Genomic DNA, 20,169 nt, shown 5'->3' on the forward strand with positions numbered 1-20,169 from the left:
AATTCAAGATATGATGGAGTTTATTTCAGTTCTAATGCAAACGCCGGAAATTTTATTCAAGGTTTTCCCGATAATGTTTCACCTAGAGAGAATAGTGTTGTTATGGGAGCTCAAAGTATACAACATATAAATTTGCAACCAGGATATCTTATAATACCATGTAACCACAATTTATACAACAAAACACTATTTGTAAGCCCTTGGGTATCAAATTATCATTCTTGGAGTTATCAGAATCATCATTTCTTAAATTACACGTTTCCCGCCGAAAACATGCCTAATATAGAGTATAAATCACAGAATCCCATTTTAGCACCGAAAATAGAAAATACATCACAAATAGAAACGAAGTAAATTTTTTTTTTCAATATATCAAATACTCTAAATATATGCCTGAAACAGTAGTTAGAAGAGAGGAAGTTTTTCCTCTGTTAGAAAAAATACATAGGTGCATGTCTAGTATCGAAAATATGTCGAAAACACATAAGAATTCGAATATTTACAGACAATTCTTAAAAATTTTCGAATCCCAAAGAATTGAAATTATCCAACATACCCTTATTAGCTTTAAAAAATGTTTTAAAACGATTATTCTTATAAAAATAATTGAAAATAATACGATCAATTGGAAGAGTTTGAAAGTATGGAAAAATTCGAACAAAGTAGAATCAGAAAGGTGTAAACACAATTTTTCTCATGTAGATATTGAAATTTATGATGATAATTGTGTAAATATGGAAGGGTTTTATTTCAATATATATAGAAATAAAAATACAAAAAAAATTTTAGCCATAAATAAATCAGCAATAGTGGAAAAAAATTTTGAATGGGGAAATGGTGTGATAATTTTACAAAACACCATAATAGAATCAGATGTGAAAATAGGAGATGATACTATTATTATGGAAGGCTGTATAATAAAGAATAATTCCACCATTGGAGATAATTGTATCATAAACACAGCGGTAGAAATCTCTAATTTTGTTGAAATCGGAAACAATAATATAATTATGTATCGTTGCAAAATTGGAGAAAAGGTTGAAAATTCTTTTGATGGCGTTTTTACACGCAAAATTAATCAAGAAAAGGAAGAAGAGAAAAAAAATTATGGCATTGTATGGGATACCTTAAAACTTAGAGGAAAAACTGTAATTATCGGCAACGGAAATATATTTTCAACTGCTACAAGAATATCAAACTTTAACATTATTTTTGACTATAACTATTTTTTTAAATCTACTGTTCTAAAGGAATTTGTTTATTGTCTTAACGGAAATGTGATTCGATCGAATGATGAAATCGATTCGTTTACAATGTTAAGCCAACAAGACGAAGATAAAAAAGATTCAAGTCCATAAAAGTGATATTTTGTTTTAATAAAAAGTATAAAATTTAAAGTAAGATAAATCTAGTCGATGCATAATATGTAATTATTAAATAGTTTAAACTTTATTTTTTTCGTATATAAAAGTTATATCACATTTTTTTGCTAGTTAGATCAGCAATGGGTATTAAATAAAAAAAGTCAAAATAAAAAATATAATTTTTGTTTTAAAGTTTATATTTGTATTAATTTCTTATGTAGAGATCATTTGATATTATTATATATGTTTTTGTGTCTTTTTCATAATCAATTAAAAGACACGGTACGAGGATTAAAATCAAGAAACACACAATCCAAATAAATCCGGATCAAGGGAAAATAAATTGATCTTGTTTTTTGCATAATAAGTATCGCGTGTGTACAAGTGAAATTCCCTTCTATAAAAACAAAAGCAGTCAATTCTATATAATATATAAACAGCATGGTTTTGCTAAAGTTCTCCATAGTCATATAAAAATTTCATTTCTGTGTGTTCAAAATAATTTTATTTGGAACATCAAGTTGTCCAGATAAAAACTCAATAAGAAATCAAATATATTCCTTCGTGATCCTTATTGAAAGAAGAAGTTGAGTAAACATGATAAATACTTCTTTTATTCCTTTTATAGAATTCAATTCAATCGAGGTATTTTAAAAAAATTCAAATAAACACAGTATGTATCATAAGACCTTAGCAGAATATAAATAAATAAAATATTTTGAAAAGCAATCATAAACCCTAGAAAGATCAAGGGCAAATTTTTTAGATAAAAACATTCAAAATAGAACCTTCATTATATATTTAATTAATTATTACATTATATTTAATAATAAATAAGAATAAATGATCCCATAGAAGGTAATTTTTGTCATAAAATTGAAAATATGCGTGTCTCTATTAAAGTATAAAATTCATTGTAAATATTACATATACAATATTGGGTTAACTCCATTAAGATTCATTAACACGGATATTGTATGTAAGCAAAAAAATACAGCCTAACTTGACACAAAATAAGCTTTGAAAAGAATTTTGTAGCCTCTTAGATATCTCCAATCTTCTTAAAACTATTTTATCATATAATATATAAATAATGTTTATACAAATAAATCCATATTTATTTACTTAAGCTAATGATTGCAATAAAATAAAATCGCATGGGCACCAAATGCAAAAAATCTCAATTTTTAAAGTGATGAGAACAAAAAATTTACATTTTTTGCTGAATTAAATTCTACTATCAGATCTAAGAGTTTATGATGAGTTCATATCTCGATTGAGTCACTTATAATTTAATTTTGTAATTTTGCATACAAACCTTGTTTAAAAACAATAACGAAAATTTATTATCATTTACTATTTTTTGATATAAATATGTATAATTTAATCAATTGAATTACGAATAAATTGTATAAATTTTTACGTAAGTAAATATAAAACTGCAATAGGCAGCTTAAAAACATAGATTAAAATATAATATTTGGTTTATTCCTAAATTAGATTCATCTGTTACAAAAACACTTTTGGAGTTCAATGTTCATATTTATTGTTAAATAGTAAGCAAAGACCTATAGACATTTTATCGTTTTCAAAAACATGCATTTTTTGTTTGACTTACTTTACGTAAGCATCAGATGAAATAATAAGAATAATTTATGGTACATAAAGAACCCTAGCATATAGCCCATTTTATATATTGATATTACTTATAAGTCAAAAAGTATGTAAATTAAGCTAGACATTTTCTTGTTCAATAATAACAATTTCGGGCGAAACAAAAATAAAAACACATGAAATGAATCTTAATATCATATAAAGATTGATTAATGTTTTAAAGGCTGATTAAGATTTCCTGAAAGATGTTTAATTCATGCTTGACAATTTTTATTGATTTCTAGTGAATCTGTATCAATATATTTAAAAAACACCGCCAAAATCTACACATTGAAAGTTGTTTGATCATTGCTTTAAAAATTAATTTAGGATGATTCCGCATTATCTTTTCAAAGTTAAAAATGTTTGTTTTAATTTGTGATTTGAAAAAAACACTTCAGAGAAAAGTAAATCCTTTTTAAAATTTATAGATATATCGTTTAAGAAAACACATATAATCAAATTTTTGAATAAAAAAAATTTATACTTGGCAGTTCATTGCTTAATAAACCATTTTGATCACAGAGTCAACCGATGTGCTTTTAAAAGTATAGAATTTCTAATTATATGGCTTTAAAACACTCGATTCACATCAGCATAAATTACGAATTTTGTAAAAAGAATACTTATAAATACTCACTATAGCTATCCATGCTAATAAAAGTTCATTTATGCATATTTTTATGTATCAATAATAAAATAAATCGATTTCTAAAAATTTGCACACATCCAATATTTAGGAGCATAAAATATATTAGATCCCTCATAGTAATTAATTACAAGCTAGATTTGCGATATTTTATTGTTTTTAATTGATTTTTGAATCAAAAAAGGTATTTTTGCCATGTATAATTTTTAGATAGGTCTCAAAGGGTTCATACGCGCAATCACATCATATACAAAATAAAATCCCGAAGATTCCCGTGAGATGAATTGGAATCTAAATTAAGATGAATAAATTGATCTAATATGGTCAAATATACAAATTTATACAATAATAACTATCAATTTAATAACTTAAAAGCGATTTATTTTCTTTTAAAACAAATAAACCATAAAATGTTATGTCTAATCATTCAAAATCATACGAAAAAAATGGTATCGAAAATCTATTAGAAAACATAATTTAGTCTCTTAATAGAACCAGTTCCATTTTTTTCATTTAAACGGCTAACTGTTATTATGTGATGGTGCATTAAAAATAATTAAAGATCCTTCGGGCGATCATTAATTTTAAATTGATATAAATTATTCATAATAATCCTAAGAGAAGAGTATATAGCTAAGAGTATAGATATGATGTGCTCAAGGTGAATAAATCACGTAACGCTCAAAAGTAAATCTAAAATAACAATTTTAAAATTAACCCATAATCAAACATTTCTTTTAACTCCCCCCTAAATGTATTTAATATAAACATTTATCATTTATTACTTTTACGAAGTTCGCTTTATATTAATAGGAACCATTGTTTAACTGCTGAATATCTCAGTGGGATTCCTTAAATACTTCTTGTCACCCGCAATCACCATGTATTAGGCCCTTTCTCATAGGCGGCAGTCATTATGTGGAGGGAATGATATTCTGTATGCTCTTCATCGCTAATCTATACAAACTACAACCACACTATACACTTACTTATATTCCTATAAGCGGTGTGTAATCTTTTACCATACTCGAGACACAGTTAAAAGGCTTACACAGCAGCCTCCTATTTCTCATAAATTGTCAATACTTTATGTTTTATTTTTTAGTTTATCCCTGACTGTCTCCTTTAGGTATTTGTCTTTAGAGTAAATTCGTATGACAAATTATAGGGGTGGAGGGGGCGGAATCCGTGACTACTCATAAAAGCGCCGAATTGTAAATCACTAAATCATACCACCCGTTAAAATAAACTTATTATTTAATTATTTCTTAAAAGATGGTCAGACTCGTTTTTTTAAGTACAAATATCACGAGAAATAAAGATCTATTTTACTTTTTGTCTTTTCACTCAATGAAAAATTTATATAAATTTCTGTATAAGTTCCTTCTATTGTGTTGGTAATTACTTGGGTTCCGGAATCTAAAAAATATTTGAAGCGATAAATTTGTTGATGCCATGCGAACCCGTTTTTAAGATAACTATGAGCTTTTCTAGTATATAAATACGTAAGGCGCTCTTTATTCTTTAAATTTTCCATCTTATATCGTAACCTCTATTTCAATCAGCTTTTTAAAAAAGCTAGCTCACCATCCATTCCCAAAAACATTCAATTATACAAAATACCTATTAATTTTCAAGAGAATATCTTTATATAATTTTCCAGGTTCAAAATTAAAGCCATCTATTTCTTTTATTTGAAATGCTGAACCCATCTCTTCTAATTTCTCATGATATATCGGTAAAATATTTGATATGATCAACCAAAGCCACCAACCAATTATTTCATCTACCTCGCAAACATTTGAATAAAATAAGAAGTTAATTTCTGCATAAATAGCTCCTGAATCTTTTAGAATTTTACATTATTCAGTCCAGACTTATAAAATACACTATTTGACAATAATGAATATTTAGAAATAAATAGGATTATTAACATTTGATTCTTTAACCTTTGCAATTTGCTTCTATTTTTAAGCAATATTTTTTTGCTGATTTTTACTCTTTATTTGTATAAATCCTCAATAATCGATTTAAGTTCTATTGTATACAGTTTTTGTAGAGTATTTTTTAGGGCCGAAATAATTGATTTTTGACATAGTCGAAAATAAACAGGATCTACCATGCTCTTAATTAAAAGTATCACAATTTTCTTTTCATTATAAGAATAACACGGGCACCCATCTTATAAAATATTACTTTTTTAGCAGGTTTTGTACATCTGATTTTTTTATCATTTTAAATTAAAATTAATTTAACTCACGCCACTATTCTATTGATATGTTTTTTGATTTTGCGTTTTTATATGGGCATGCTTTAATTTTAGTAGTTCCAGAAGAAATTTATTGAAGATGAAAATTTATTTCAACATAATGGTTCATAAGAACCTGAATTTATACTAAGTCTCGGAAAATTATACAGCAACAGAATAAGGATCAGATCTAGACTCGTCGCCATATATTTATAATCATACAGTTGAAAAACCAAATCCAATATTTATCAATAAATATTCACGAAAAAACACTTAATCTATAAATAAGTTGTAATCAATCAACACATAACCTTCATAAACTGTTTATAGACCCTTATATAAGATATGTGTTGATCTATTAGAATTTAATGGGGGAGTATAGGTCCACAAGCTACGCATAGACAAGAAGAACATATACATTATTACAATTATAAGAGTTTCATTGCATTTCTGACTTAAATTTGGATTTTTTAACCCTTCAAAAGGTGTTTTATACATAAATTCGAAATAATGAATTCAATAAGTTTATTTTTATGCACTTTATTTTAATTTTAAAGCTGTAATTAAAACTTAAATGCGAATAAGGTATTAGAAGAATATTAACAAACGTTGGAATTTTAAATGAAAAGAAAAAAGTATCAGAGAATTTATCCCCGGGGGAAATATAGATTTTTACTTTTTAAAAAAAAGATTAAACAGAGAATATGAGACTGGCAGATAATTTTTATCGTATTTATAATTAACTAAAAATTATAAGTGTTCAGACAAGATGTGAATTAAACAATGTAATTCCAAAATATGATAAACATAAAAAAATAACTATTAGTTATGGATGACATTTTTGAGGTTTTAGTTTCTCGATTTAAAAAAATAGTTATCAGAAAGGTGCTTTTTTATAAGTTTAGATGACTTATAAAATTTATTTTAAATCTTCTATACGGATGATAGGTACACCAATCGCTAAATACCGTTATGTTTATATATTATTGGAAGAACTTAAAAATAAATAATCATAAGATTTCTAGCACATGTAGAATAATTTCAGAACGTTGATAAAAAAAGGTTAGTAACCGCAAGATTTTTAAGGTTGATGAAACAGGCTTTAGTCATCTATTGTTGTAATAGAGGTAGCGCTCCATTAAAATAAACATAGCTTTAGGTATCGTTGAGTATGCTATCTCATAACTGGAGGCACTGTATTAGTCACCTATAATAAAAAATAAACGACACTAATTCCAATAATATTAGACAAGTTACTACCAAAAAGTTTGGATATTTTAGATGAGCACAACTCACGCCGTAAACTTAACGAAATAGTATTTATAAATCATACAGTATGACACACGAGAGTGTTTGTAAATTTTGAGACGGAATAAATACCCAGCTAGTTGAATCGTTCTTTAATAAAGTCAAAAAAGAAACAAGAAAGGGGGTATTCAATTCGAAAAGACCGTGATTTTTATAAATAGTTTATATGAAAGTTAATCATAAGGTACTAAGATTTACAAAAATATAGAAATTGTTAAGAATTTAAGATTATTGATTTCTAAGCTTTTATAATTTATCTTAATATGTTTGTGATTTTATTTTTAATTTTACTTCTAAATTTTATATAACTCTTATCTTAATTACATTGTAGATTTATCAGTGGTTATGATTAAAATTCCATATATATAATTTTTTATTTATGGGTTAAGTTTTTATTATCAATTTTATCTATTAAGACGTGGTCAGCCCATTTAGAATATTGAACAATTTCTTGATACAAATTTTGACACATTCCCCTGATCCATCTTCATCAACTGATCTTCTTCTCTCAAATGAGATGAGTTCAAGTGCCTTGCTAAGTGTGAAATCTTGCATGTATGCTTCTACTTCATCTGATCATTCCCCTCTACTCTATAAATTAGAGTTTATAATTAAAAATATTTCATAAAAACAGTGAAAATATTATTTTAAATATGCCCTCGGTTGTTTGCCCCTCTGATGTAATAAACAGATAGACGATTAAGTAAAATATAGGAGATATTGTTAGTGTAATCTAACCGATTTAAATTACGGTCATATCCATATAAATTTTCCGGAACCCGTCAGATCTCCGAAGTCAAGAACATGAGAGCTGTGTGATACTCAAGCGGGCGATCATTCGGGAAAGCATGTTGCTGTACTTTTTTTTGGCCATAACTTTGAACAAATCATTCTAATTCTTTATAATATCGCACTTTGTATAAAAGAATTCAATACATTTCTTAGACTTCAATCATGATTCTTTTTTTGTTTTTCATCTTTTAAAACTTACTATGGCGTAGCATAGAAGTTACATTGGTGCATAAGAAAATAAAAATATCTGCCATAAATAACTTAATAGATGTCAATCTATTTGATATTAAGTTTTTTTATTTTTAAACGCATCACTCTTGATCATGAAATATATATGGCAATAGAAGCTAGAAATTATAATATTATTTTTGTTACTTTTTATATATAAGTAGCTTTGTCTGTTAGTGCCAAACCCAGTCTTTTAAATCCTTGAAAGAATTTAAATGAATTTCACATTACAGTCTTTTTATTAAAGGTATATTTTTAATTCACACAATTCGGCGAGAAAATATAATTATGTTCATAAAGCCCTCAAAATACATTTTTAAAAAAAATTAGTATCTTACTTCTCATTCATCGCATCATTAAAAATGCAAATTTCTAGAAATCGATTTATGAACATTTAAATATCTATTTGCATATTTTTTTCCTATTTTACAAAAAGATTTAAACGTAGTCTTTATTCATGAAATGGTAGCACCATTGCTTCTATAGAATAATCCAAAATCTTTCATCATTTTTTTATATATAAATATAAATAAAAACAAGTATAAATTTCAAAATATAATCCGGAAATAAAAACTATACTAATTTTTTTTTTCATGGAACATTTCATCAAAAAAAAACTCGGTAAATTAATCTTATAAAATTCATGCATTGTGATAAATATACACTTTAAAAATTTTTGGAATTTTATTATGGATAAAGGCATTGTGTATTTGTTTTAATCAGTCATTCTTTTAATCATTTTGCTATATTTTTCAATGTTACACTTCTCACAATCATTACTGTTTTAATGAGCTATTCAATTTCTTTAAGGTCTATATAGAAATAAATTAGAACTTGCACTGTCTAATGTTGTTCATAAAACCAGATTTATTATATGCTTCATGCACTCCACCAAAAACACCCATTACTAGTTTCATTTTTAAATTTAAAAAATGTTGACCTTACAAGAAAAAGTGTATTAAAAGTCAATATGATAACATACGGGCGATAAAAAGAAAATCCAGGCGTTGGGTTGAGTGAAAATCTCCAAAGACTGATATATTTAAATAAAAGAGCATAATAATTTAACAATTAAACATTTTGAAATAGAAAAAAAATTATGAACGAATGTTCATGGTGATAGAATGCGGTTTGCAATAAAAAATTTAGAAATCAAAAGAAAGTTATAATGTACGAGGGGTGCGTAAATTTAACATATTATTGTGGAATTAGATATTAATTAGTGAGCCGTAAAGATGATAAAAGATTATGAACTCTATAGTTTTAAAAATTTATATAAAAAAATCTGGAAAAAATATTTATCATCTTGAGGCATGTAATAAACAATGGAATTGCGAAAAAAACTTAAACCAATGGACATTTACAACAGGAGAGGTATTGAAGAGGATTAAAGATAGTATTATATAGCTGAGAGCATAGATATATTGTACCTAAATAATATCAATCAAGTTAGGTTCAAAAAAAATCAAAAATTACAGTACAAATATTAGACTAAAACTAAATTTATTATCATCAGAATTATACACGATAAAAATACAGGAAAAATTATTGATATTATTAATGCTGGAAATAAAAAAAATTTAACTTTTAATTTAAATTTATATGGCCAATTTGTTGAAAATATTAAGCGAGTTAGATTTTAAAAAGTAGTAAATGCAAAAATTCAAAAAAATATTCTCTAGCTATACGATATCCCGTTGTTTTAAATATATAGAACGATTTATAAAACAAAAAAAGAAACAGCAGTCGATTCGGAAGCTTTTTTATCATGATTTGTTGAATATATAAAAAAATAATTTATTTTATTTTAATTATTATATTCGAAGTATTGACATATTATATAAGTAAAAAAAAAATAGCAGGACTAAGAAATTGACATATGATTCATAAATTTTAATTTCTAAAGTTTCTTTAAATTTTGAAAAAAGGTGTGCTTGGAACATCATTTACTAAGAACTGATTTGTCAGACCGATTGCTTAAAAATTCTAGTAATATATTAAGATCCATCAAATATATTATTATACCAAATTATATATTTTTAAAATCGACATATAAAATAAGAAGTGCAAAGAAATCTTACTACCACAAAAGCATGTAAATTTTTATATATAATATGTCTAAAATTCGCGCATTTCTATTTCTAAAAACTAGAAATATTAGAAATGATCACAAGTAAAAGTTTAAAACAAATGCTACTGTATATAATAATATTCAAATTAATACGAAAATAATAAATGTTTTACAATATTATAGAGAAAAATATAAATAAGATGAAATTTTATGGTTAACAGTAAAATTATGGTACGTTTTTTTCTAAGGTCATATGATAAATTTCAATAACCAAAAATCGACATTACTCAAGCATATTTCGATTTTAGATTTCTGAAATTCTACTTTAATCTAGAATAAAAACTCGCTTTTCCCAGAAAAGCGTTATTAGCTTATTAAGACAACTTCTTGTGATCAGATTTTTATAAACGACAAAATATGTACCGAAATCATTCCTTAGTTTTTGAATTATTGACTGAAAGAATCATACAGCAGCTTACATATAAATGAATTATGCTATTACGCTATATTAAGCGCATAAAAAACGTCAACAATGAGTATCAGGATTTATAAAATAAAGATGTATTTTAAAATCAAAATTAAGAACTTATGTCCTCAATTCGATATGGATATTCAAAAAGTTACTGTATAAATTGAGAAATACTGGTTTTTGTTTCTAAGCTCTTTTAGTTTTCGCAAAAGATTGTTAATGTACCGCGATTTCAATTCGAAAAAAGACCTATTTTGGAATTCTTAAAAAATATTTGACATAATTTCTTAGATCATAAAATTCTATATAATATTATTATAGAAATTTCTTGAATTGATTCAAAACAAATTTTCGATCTCGAAAAAGTTAGCTTTCACCTTCACAAGCGCCATGCTTTTGGTGCTGTAGTACATGCAAAATACAAACTTCACTCAATGATAAAATTACGATTAACACATGGAGGTTTTAAAATCACGATATACATGAAAATATTGCCCAAAATGAGCCAAGAAAGTAAAGCATCGAAATATGAGAGCAAATAGTGAAAAATAGTTTACTTTAAGAAATTAAAATACTATAAATTTCACAAATTTGGCAATATTAAAGACTTGAAAATTTCAGAGTAAAAAGATAAGAAGAGATGATGGGCATTACAGAACAAATTAAAACTTAAGATTTTTAAGCAATAAAAAATAATATTTTTTTTGTAATTGATCATATATTGCAAAAAAAATTGTAAAAAGAATTTTTTTTAAATTATAAGGAATTTTTAGAATTTTGATTAATTTTCTAATGATTTTCATTTAGCGGAATAGACTAATGACATTTGCAACACCAGTACATAGTGTGTCCAGTCATTAAGTATTATACGCATGAGAAATTACTTATAATTGACAAGCTTACTACGAATTAAATGAATTCCCCATAAAAATTGAACACATCACATTATTTCAAATAAAAAAAACGGCTAAATGCTGATTGTTGGTACTAGATCGAAAAGGAAAGTGTAATAAATAGATTAGATTTAAAAAATGTGAATAGTCAATTATAGATTTTATTTGAGAATTATATAATTTAAAGTATATGAGAACAAAAGGCTGAATAAAACAATTGTTAAAACACAAAACAGTATCAATTACAGATTCCAATGACACCCAACGCCAGAGAAAACCAAGGTTGATAATATTGTATTTTTAATGAATATTCACACAAATTTTATTTTATCTACGTATAAACTTAGGATTAAGTTTAATAAATCTCCCAAGGGGAATATAGGATATGTGTCTCAAAAATAATTACATATATTCTAAATTACAAAATATTCATCAATGTTATATAAATCAATTAAGTTCAGCATTTTTATAAATTTAAATGACGGAGAAAGTAATTATGACAATTACAGAAATAAAAAAAAACCCCATAAGGTGAATGTATCCTTATATATGCTCAGATACCAATTATTCGTTTGATCTCAAGCTTTTATATATTGTTAAATGATTCAATAGGCTGTGTTTTAATTCTGATAGATCATCTATAAAAATGTATTTGTAGCATCAGTGCCGTGAGTATAATACATAACACTCTTAAACATAACAAAAACTTCTACCAATGTCTTTTTATCGAACCTATTATCATAGTATTTTTTTTAATTTTGTGTAAGTATGTGAAATTATAAATCAATTTGCTATTTTTCTAATACACGATTTTTGGTCACATTCACTACATTCAAGCAGTCTTTATATGACATTTTTATCAACAAAAAAATATTATGAGATCATAATATTTTGCGCTATGAAAAAGTCGTTTAATCTTATCGCTTCAGCTGCAGTTATTGGGATTTAAAAGCTTAATAATTTTGTAAGAATTTTCAATTTAATTTTATCTTAATTTTTAGGTCTGAGGTAAATATTGGGCCTGATCACAAACTAAATAGTATAGCAGATGATTAAATCGAGCGAGAAATAAAGGTAAATAACAGTGTAAGGATGGTTTAATGCACATATTATTGTTTTTATATTAATTAAATATTAGAAATTGTGGCGTCACCAAAAGTTAAGCAATATAAATAGCATTTTATATAAAGATTGATCATGAAATCATCCTCTACCCATAATAAAAAAACCATTATTTTTTTAAAAAAATATCATCGTAAATATGCGTAATGGTTGTGAGATGTGAAATATTACAGGCAGAATGTATAGAAAACCCTGGATTTCATACCTTTGAAACAAATATGGAAACTTTAAAAGCCATAAATGACCCTAGAAAATACAGTGATATGCTAAGTTAAGAATCAATCATTTTTCACAAACACCAATACAAAACTAGACAAGATAGTAAAACTAGAAATATTACAAATATCCAAGATATTTTTAAAGTGATATATTTATCAGAATCAGTGATCACAAGATTGTAAAAATAATTATTAAATAATATTTATAGCAAATGCTTAATAGTTTAGAATAAAAAAACACAATTGTAATTATAATAGGAAGAAAAATTAAGGCGGGTAAAAAACAAGTATAATGTGATTACACAGCATAAATGAATAATATTGAAAAATAAAGTGAAATTGCTAAAGTATCTGATATTTAGCATATTAATCATCGCATATAAATAAAAAAAATTACCTACATCTATAATAAAATGGGCAGTATATTAGTTAAAAAAATATATGATACTAACAGCAAAAATAAAAAGAATGAAATATAGATAATTTAATTAAATTTGTGAAGAGAAAAATTAGCATTTAAAATAAAAATAAAATTAAAAGGTTTATATTAGGTTGGTAAAGTTACTATAAAGAGCTAGAATAATACTATATTTGAGTAAAAGTGAATTGTGGGATATCTAAAAAAAATACGATTACTTGTATATAAGGGAAACGCATTGCAACAATTAGTAAATTAATGGTCTATAGGAAATGAATAAATATCTTTCAGTCTATCATCGAAAATCAATTAAGATGCATTATAATTACCGCACAAATTTTTTTCAAGGAGCCCGGAGGATATCATTTTTTTTATACATTGGTCAAAATGTCCCTTTTTATAAGTATTCGTGTTTTTACTTGCTTTACATTTAGATAAATTTCTTTTTGTTGAAATATTATAGAATTATTTATAGATCAATATAAGATAATTTTTAAGGATATATTGCATATTGATATTTTAAATGTCTATACATTAGCCTTTAGACATTAAAATACATAAAAACGAAATCAACCTTTTTAAATATTACTTCCAAAATTGTTTTTATTTCGTATTTCTGTGATGGATATAGACACAGAGTGCAATATAGAAACAAGCTTTATCGTTCCATTTATATTCAGCTAAAATTCATTTGTGATTGTCTTTAGTGATCTTAAACCAAAGTTTTATTTTAATAATAAGATAATACCAAAAATCTAGAGTTAAATAAATTAATCTATCATTTATTTGAATTAAAAACTTTAATCAGCTCTACTGGATGGATATAATTATAACATTTACTATGCAGCAAAGTCGATTATTTATATTGCTTTGTTTCAATGAAGGAATCGTAATCATTTTAAAAATCTTTATATTTATGTGTTGATTTTGCAAACGTTAATAAGCAGCGAATTATGTTAAATATAGGAGCCTATAAATTTTGCATGCACATTAGAGATTAAATAGATGCTGCAAATACGCATTAATTTTTCATTTTTTTCATATGAAAATCAACAGAGAAAATATCATGAATAATAACTAACAATGAAAACTTATGCAAAATAGACATCGTGTTTATAGCTTCCTTTCTTTTGTCATTCATGCAATTGCGTTCATATGTAGTTCATTGCAAAATAATATATATGAAAATAGGATTAGATTATTTAGATTAATTTATCCATCAATTTTAAGATTTAAAAAGAATTAAACCAAGCATAGATTCTTTAAATATTTCAACCCATTATCTTAATGTCAGACAATCTAGCACAAAAAATTCTAAATGAGTTATCCCAAAAAGATGTTCTTTATTCTGATGAACTTAATGAAACTACTGAAAAAATAAACGCAACTTTAAGAAAATTAGAATCAAGGAGTATGATAGTTTTTGAACAGATTGATAGAATGGAATATATTTTAACGGAAGAAGGTAAAAACGCTAGCATAAATGGATCGCCAGAGTTTATAATATATAATTTGATTCCGAAAGAAGGATTGAAAATCGAAAACATTAAGCACCATAAAATTGGTTTGGGTCATGCCTTTAAAAATGGATGGTTGCATCAAGACAAAGATATGGTTTTAAGAAAAAAAGAGGGCGTAACAGATGATATCAAATTAAAACTATTCAATATTAACAATAAAGAAATTAACACGACAGATTTAAAATCTTTACAGAAAAGGAAGCTTATTGGTGCAATAAAAAGAATATCGTATGTTGTGAGAAAAGGTGAAAGCTATCAAACTAAAATGATTGAATACACCACAGATCTAACTTCAGATATGATTTTAAATGGTTTACATGAAAATATCGAATTTAAGCCATATAATTTTGAAACTCGAGGAAAGCTTCCAGAAAAGGGAAATTTACATCCACTGATGAAAGTTAAAGAGGAGATAAAAAATATTTTTATACAACTTGGTTTTTCAGAAATGAGAACAGATAAATATGTCGAATCTTCTTTCTGGAATTTTGACGCTTTATTTCAGCCTCAAGACCATCCTTCGAGAGATGCACATGACACCTTTTTTGTCGATAATAATGTTGAAATAGATGCAGATGATGAATATGTACAGTCTGTAAAAAATGTGCATGAAAATGGTGGGTTTGGTTCTTCTGGATATCGTAATACCTGGAACCTGGCTGAAGCAAAGAAGGGAATCTTAAGAACACACACTACTAGCATAAGCACACGGTATCTTCATCAAATCGCTAAAATTATAAATTTTAAAGAATCCCAAATGGATCAATCATATAACACCCTTTTAACTAAAAACCTCGAAAAGGGAGAATATTATAAGTTTTTCTCAATCGATAAAGTTTTTCGCAACGAAAGTGTCGATGCTACACATCTTGCAGAATTCCATCAAATTGAAGGCGTCATAATTGGAAAGGATATGTCATTAGGAAAATTAATGGGTGTCTTAGAGGCATTTTATAAGAAATTAGGACTTGATCAAATCAAATTCAAGCCAGCATTTAATCCATACACAGAACCAAGCATGGAAATATTTGCTTATCATGGGGGATTACAAAAATGGATTGAAATAGGCAATTCTGGTATATTTCGACCAGAAATGCTGGGTCCGATGGGTTTCAAAGAAAGTATTACAGTGTTTGGATGGGGTTTAAGCCTTGAAAGACCAACCATGATCAAATATGGAATAAAAAATATTAGGGAACTGGTTGGCCATAAGGTTTGCTATGATTTTATAAAGAATAGTGAGGTATGTTATTTCTAAATAAACATTAAATATGAAGTTTTTCTCTTAAACTTGCCTTTTTACATTTTACAATGGTAAATCTTTGTTTTTGTAAGTTCCTCTTGAATCCTAGCTTTTGATAATTGTTTTGTTTAGTGCTTGGCGAACTCAAAATTCGATTCTTAAAAGGGTAATCATGTCTTTTTAGTGCTAAAATTAAATCTTATCTTTTAAGATTTGTTTTATTTAGTGGGAGACCTATAAAAAAAATATTGCTTAAAAGGTGTAATCTTGGTTTTTTTGTTTATTTTAAATCCTAGCTTTCGATAATATTCTTTTTTGCAATAAAGGTATTTAATTTTAGCATATAAGGCACTCTGTTTTATACAATTTCATTTATACACAATATTAAAAACTGATTTGGAATATAATTCTATTAATATTAAAAAAGTACGGTTCATTGGATCTTGATTTCGCTGATGATGTATGAATTTATGACGGTAAAAACTTATAATATTTGCTTTGTATTTTTATGCAGGCAAGAATTGCGCTTTCTTATCTGAATAATTCTTCGCGTAAATCAAATTACATTTTCTGTAAGAATTGACTCAATCTATAAGCATTCACAAAAAATAATAGTGATATATTATATATAGATAGAAAGCACATGATTTAGCATCAAAATTTTTAGTTTATAAATATTTTTAATAGTTCTAAAATTGATTTATGTCTTGAAATCAAATAAAGCAGAAACATACGTATTAGATTGTTTAATAATATTAAAACCTAAAATATGCCAAAATTTACACTTTTTTTAGTTGTTGATGGATTAATATGTGGAAGTAAAATTCCTTTCCCTGTAAAAAAATATATTTAAATTTACATGTTACAGAATATCATACAAATTACTCTAAAACATGCAATTCACTAAAAATGTGGCATTTAATTGGATAAAACCACCATAAAGGTTTTAATGTTCATATCGAATATATTAAAGCCATATAATTTATCAAAAACATAACCTGCGCCAAAAAATACATAGAAACATAACCAAAGTTTATAAAAAAAAATCCGCAAAAGAATATATGCAAGCCAATGATCATTACGAAACCATATATATAGAAAACACGCTCGGACTGAGACTCATGAATAGGTTCATTGTTCAGAAAAAATTAAGCTGTGGTGCATTTGGAAGTGTGAAGCTTGCTTGCTTATGATGCTCAGGAAATGACATTTGTTGCGCTGAAAATTATTCATAAATTAGATGACATGTGATAATCAAAAGGGAAATTTCTTTTAAGACGAATAAAAAATGAAATAAAAGTAATGAAAAAAACCAACCATCCCACAATATGCAAACTTTTCGATATTTTTGAAGACAAAGATGTTGTCGTTCTTATACTAGAGTATATCGAAGGGGTGAACTTATGAGAACATCTAAAAAAATAATCTAAATGTGAAATCTGTTGAAATAGCACTTATTTTAAGGAAAATTTTAAAGGATTTCGCTTATATACATTTGAATAAAATTGTACATCGAGATTTAAAACCAGAGAACATCATGATAACGGTGATAAATGATGCAAAAGGCATAAAATCAATCAATTTTGGACTATCTAGCTTTTACATAATATACACATCATGTAGTGAATTTTCAGGAACTTACGCTTCACCTGATATCGTCTTTAATTTACAATATATACGAGACCTAAAATCGATATTTGGAGCCTTGGTATCGTTTTTTATCAATTAATCTATAAAAGAGTTTCATTTATAATAATGATGGGTGCTGAGTCGAATGTGAATTTGGTTGGAAATTATGCAGTTAAAGGTAAAAACCTTAGTTATATGATGAAAGATCATATGGCCAAAATGTTGAATTGCGATACTTTTAGATGAAATAAGTCCGGAATGTTTTACTTATATCCTCTGTTTGAAAAATTTCTTGAATAACAAGAAGCAATATACCTCAAACGAAACCGTTGTAAAAGCAAAAAGCTTAATTTTGGAAAATATAAAAATTTTTAGTACCATCAGCAAAATACTATTCTAGAAGATGCTGATAATAAAGATAAATGGCTGGAATAAGATTAAAAACAGCAACAAAAATTTTCATGATATTTAATTTTTTTTGTGTATTTTTTTTTATATAATTAATTGTTTTCCATCATAGAAAGTGCTTTAGTTCGGTGAGAATGAAACTTTTACTCATATATAAGATCCTATATAATTACAACCAATTTGTTTGTCTTTAGCAAGATATTTTATCCTAAGGAACATAAAACTGCATTCGTTCAAAATAATTTTTCAGTTTATACTCGAATAATGTTTTATTATTTTAAAACCTCCACTAAACATATAAAAACACTAATTTAATGTGAAATATCATGCTCATGCAATTATAAAAATAGAAATATCATGCATATGTAATTAATCTAAGAATAGAATTATCCTGCTCATGCAACACATCTAAAAATAGAAATATAATTCAATGTAATTCATCTAATAATAGAAATATCATGCACATACAATTCATCTAAAAATAGAAATATCATGCACATATAATTCATCTAAAAATAGAAATATCATGCACATGCATTTCTTCTAAGAATAGAAATTCATTCTTGCTTAAAATTATATGTTAGAAGGTTTTCTTTGGTTTATTTTATAAAAACTAAACAAAAAAACCATTAAAAGCACTTGAACCGCTTGTATTAGATAATTAACAAATATCGGAATAATTTTAGAAGCGTATTGCTTGAATAAGCAATAGAGAAATTTTTAAATTAAAAATTCCATACTTTAAGATATTTGTGATCCACATAATTGATGCATAGCAGAATATATTAGTACATTTTACTGCAACTAATTTATCTAATTTTTTTTAAATGTATACAATCCATTTGATTCTATCATATAGTCCCAAACATTCACAATTAAAAAGCCACTATTTGAATCAAAAATATAAGAAAACGATATGTATTTAATACATGGTGTTAAATATAATTTAGACGCTTTAAATATAAAGAATTTAGTTAAATTCATGTAAATCCTTTATAAAGATAGTGATTGTACAGTGACAGGAATAACCATTTCAAGCGAATTTTTTTAAATTAAAATTATATAGGCAGAAGATTTGTATTTTAGTGTGTTCTACAAAATATATTTTACTCAGGAAGAATTAAAAAAATTTACTAAAAAGAATATTTTACAAGATTCCAAAAATAATATATTTTGAAAAACTTTGTATTCCACTAGTGCAAAAGTCCTTTTAGAAACAACGCTTTTAAAGCATATTTATACTATATTGTCTGTATAATTATCTCGTATCTTTCCTTTATATTTTTGCGTTCAACGATTGTAAAACTATTTTTTTAAAAAAAATTTCCTGGATATTTAGACTTATATTAGCCTGTATATTTTTTATCCTTTATGCTATATTTTTATTTGTAAAATATTACAATAAAATTCTTATATTTTTTTGTAATATCAAATTACCAATACAAAAGTATTAGATGATATTCTTGAAATATAGTTTATCTATAAAGAAGATTATGCATTTAATATATTTTTTTATTTAGGCAGTATCATTTTTAAGAACATTTAAAAAGTATTTTAAACTAATTTATCAATATGTTTTTTATCCAGTCGGAATATATTACGTTAGAAATCCATTTATAAATAATATTATTACGACAATTCTTGAAAATTGAGTAATGCCTACAAAATTATGACAAAAAGAAGATCTTATCTTTCTAGGGTTTTCACTTCCGAATATAGATTCTAATATTCTTTTAATGTCGACTTTGCCTAGAAAAAATTTAAAACGCATGTGACTTTAAATATATTAGAAAAGTAATTATCGATAAAAATTAACAGTATAGATATTAAAAAGGAAATAAAATAGCACTAGAATAATATAAGAAAATCAAGATAATTGATATAAAATTTATTGTAATGATAAGCCTACAATATAGAAACATATTTTAATGGTAAT

The 20,169-nt window shown here is 25.8% G+C and overlaps 1 protein-coding gene across 1 annotated transcript; it reads left to right on the forward strand.

Moving 5' to 3' along the window:
- Positions 1 to 12,943: 12,943 nt before the first annotated feature.
- LOC147078221 (uncharacterized) lies at positions 12,944 to 16,662 on the forward strand. Its single transcript, XM_085960565.1, has 4 exons — positions 12,944 to 12,949; positions 15,147 to 15,686; positions 15,747 to 16,166; positions 16,624 to 16,662. Exons 1-4 carry the CDS (start codon positions 12,944 to 12,946, stop codon positions 16,660 to 16,662), a joined length of 1,005 nt encoding a protein of 334 aa, XP_085816691.1.
- Positions 16,663 to 20,169: the final 3,507 nt, after the last annotated feature.

This window comes from Rhyacophila brunnea, unplaced genomic scaffold (assembly GCF_057557595.1).
Source record: "Rhyacophila brunnea isolate RB1 unplaced genomic scaffold, BYU_Rbru_1.0 scaffold_117, whole genome shotgun sequence".
In the NCBI taxonomy this organism is placed as follows: domain Eukaryota; kingdom Metazoa; phylum Arthropoda; class Insecta; order Trichoptera; family Rhyacophilidae; genus Rhyacophila; species Rhyacophila brunnea.

What these genes read in the sequence shown, in the direction of transcription:
- LOC147078221 (XM_085960565.1), top strand. An exon ending in ATCTTCATCAAATCGCTAAA is followed by an intron (nt 15,687 to 15,746) that starts ATTATAAATTTT and finishes TTAACTAAAAAC; the next exon opens with CTCGAAAAGGGAGAATATTA. An exon ending in GGGAACTGGTTGGCCATAAG is followed by an intron (nt 16,167 to 16,623) that starts GTTTGCTATGAT and finishes ATATTAAAAAAG; the next exon opens with TACGGTTCATTGGATCTTGA.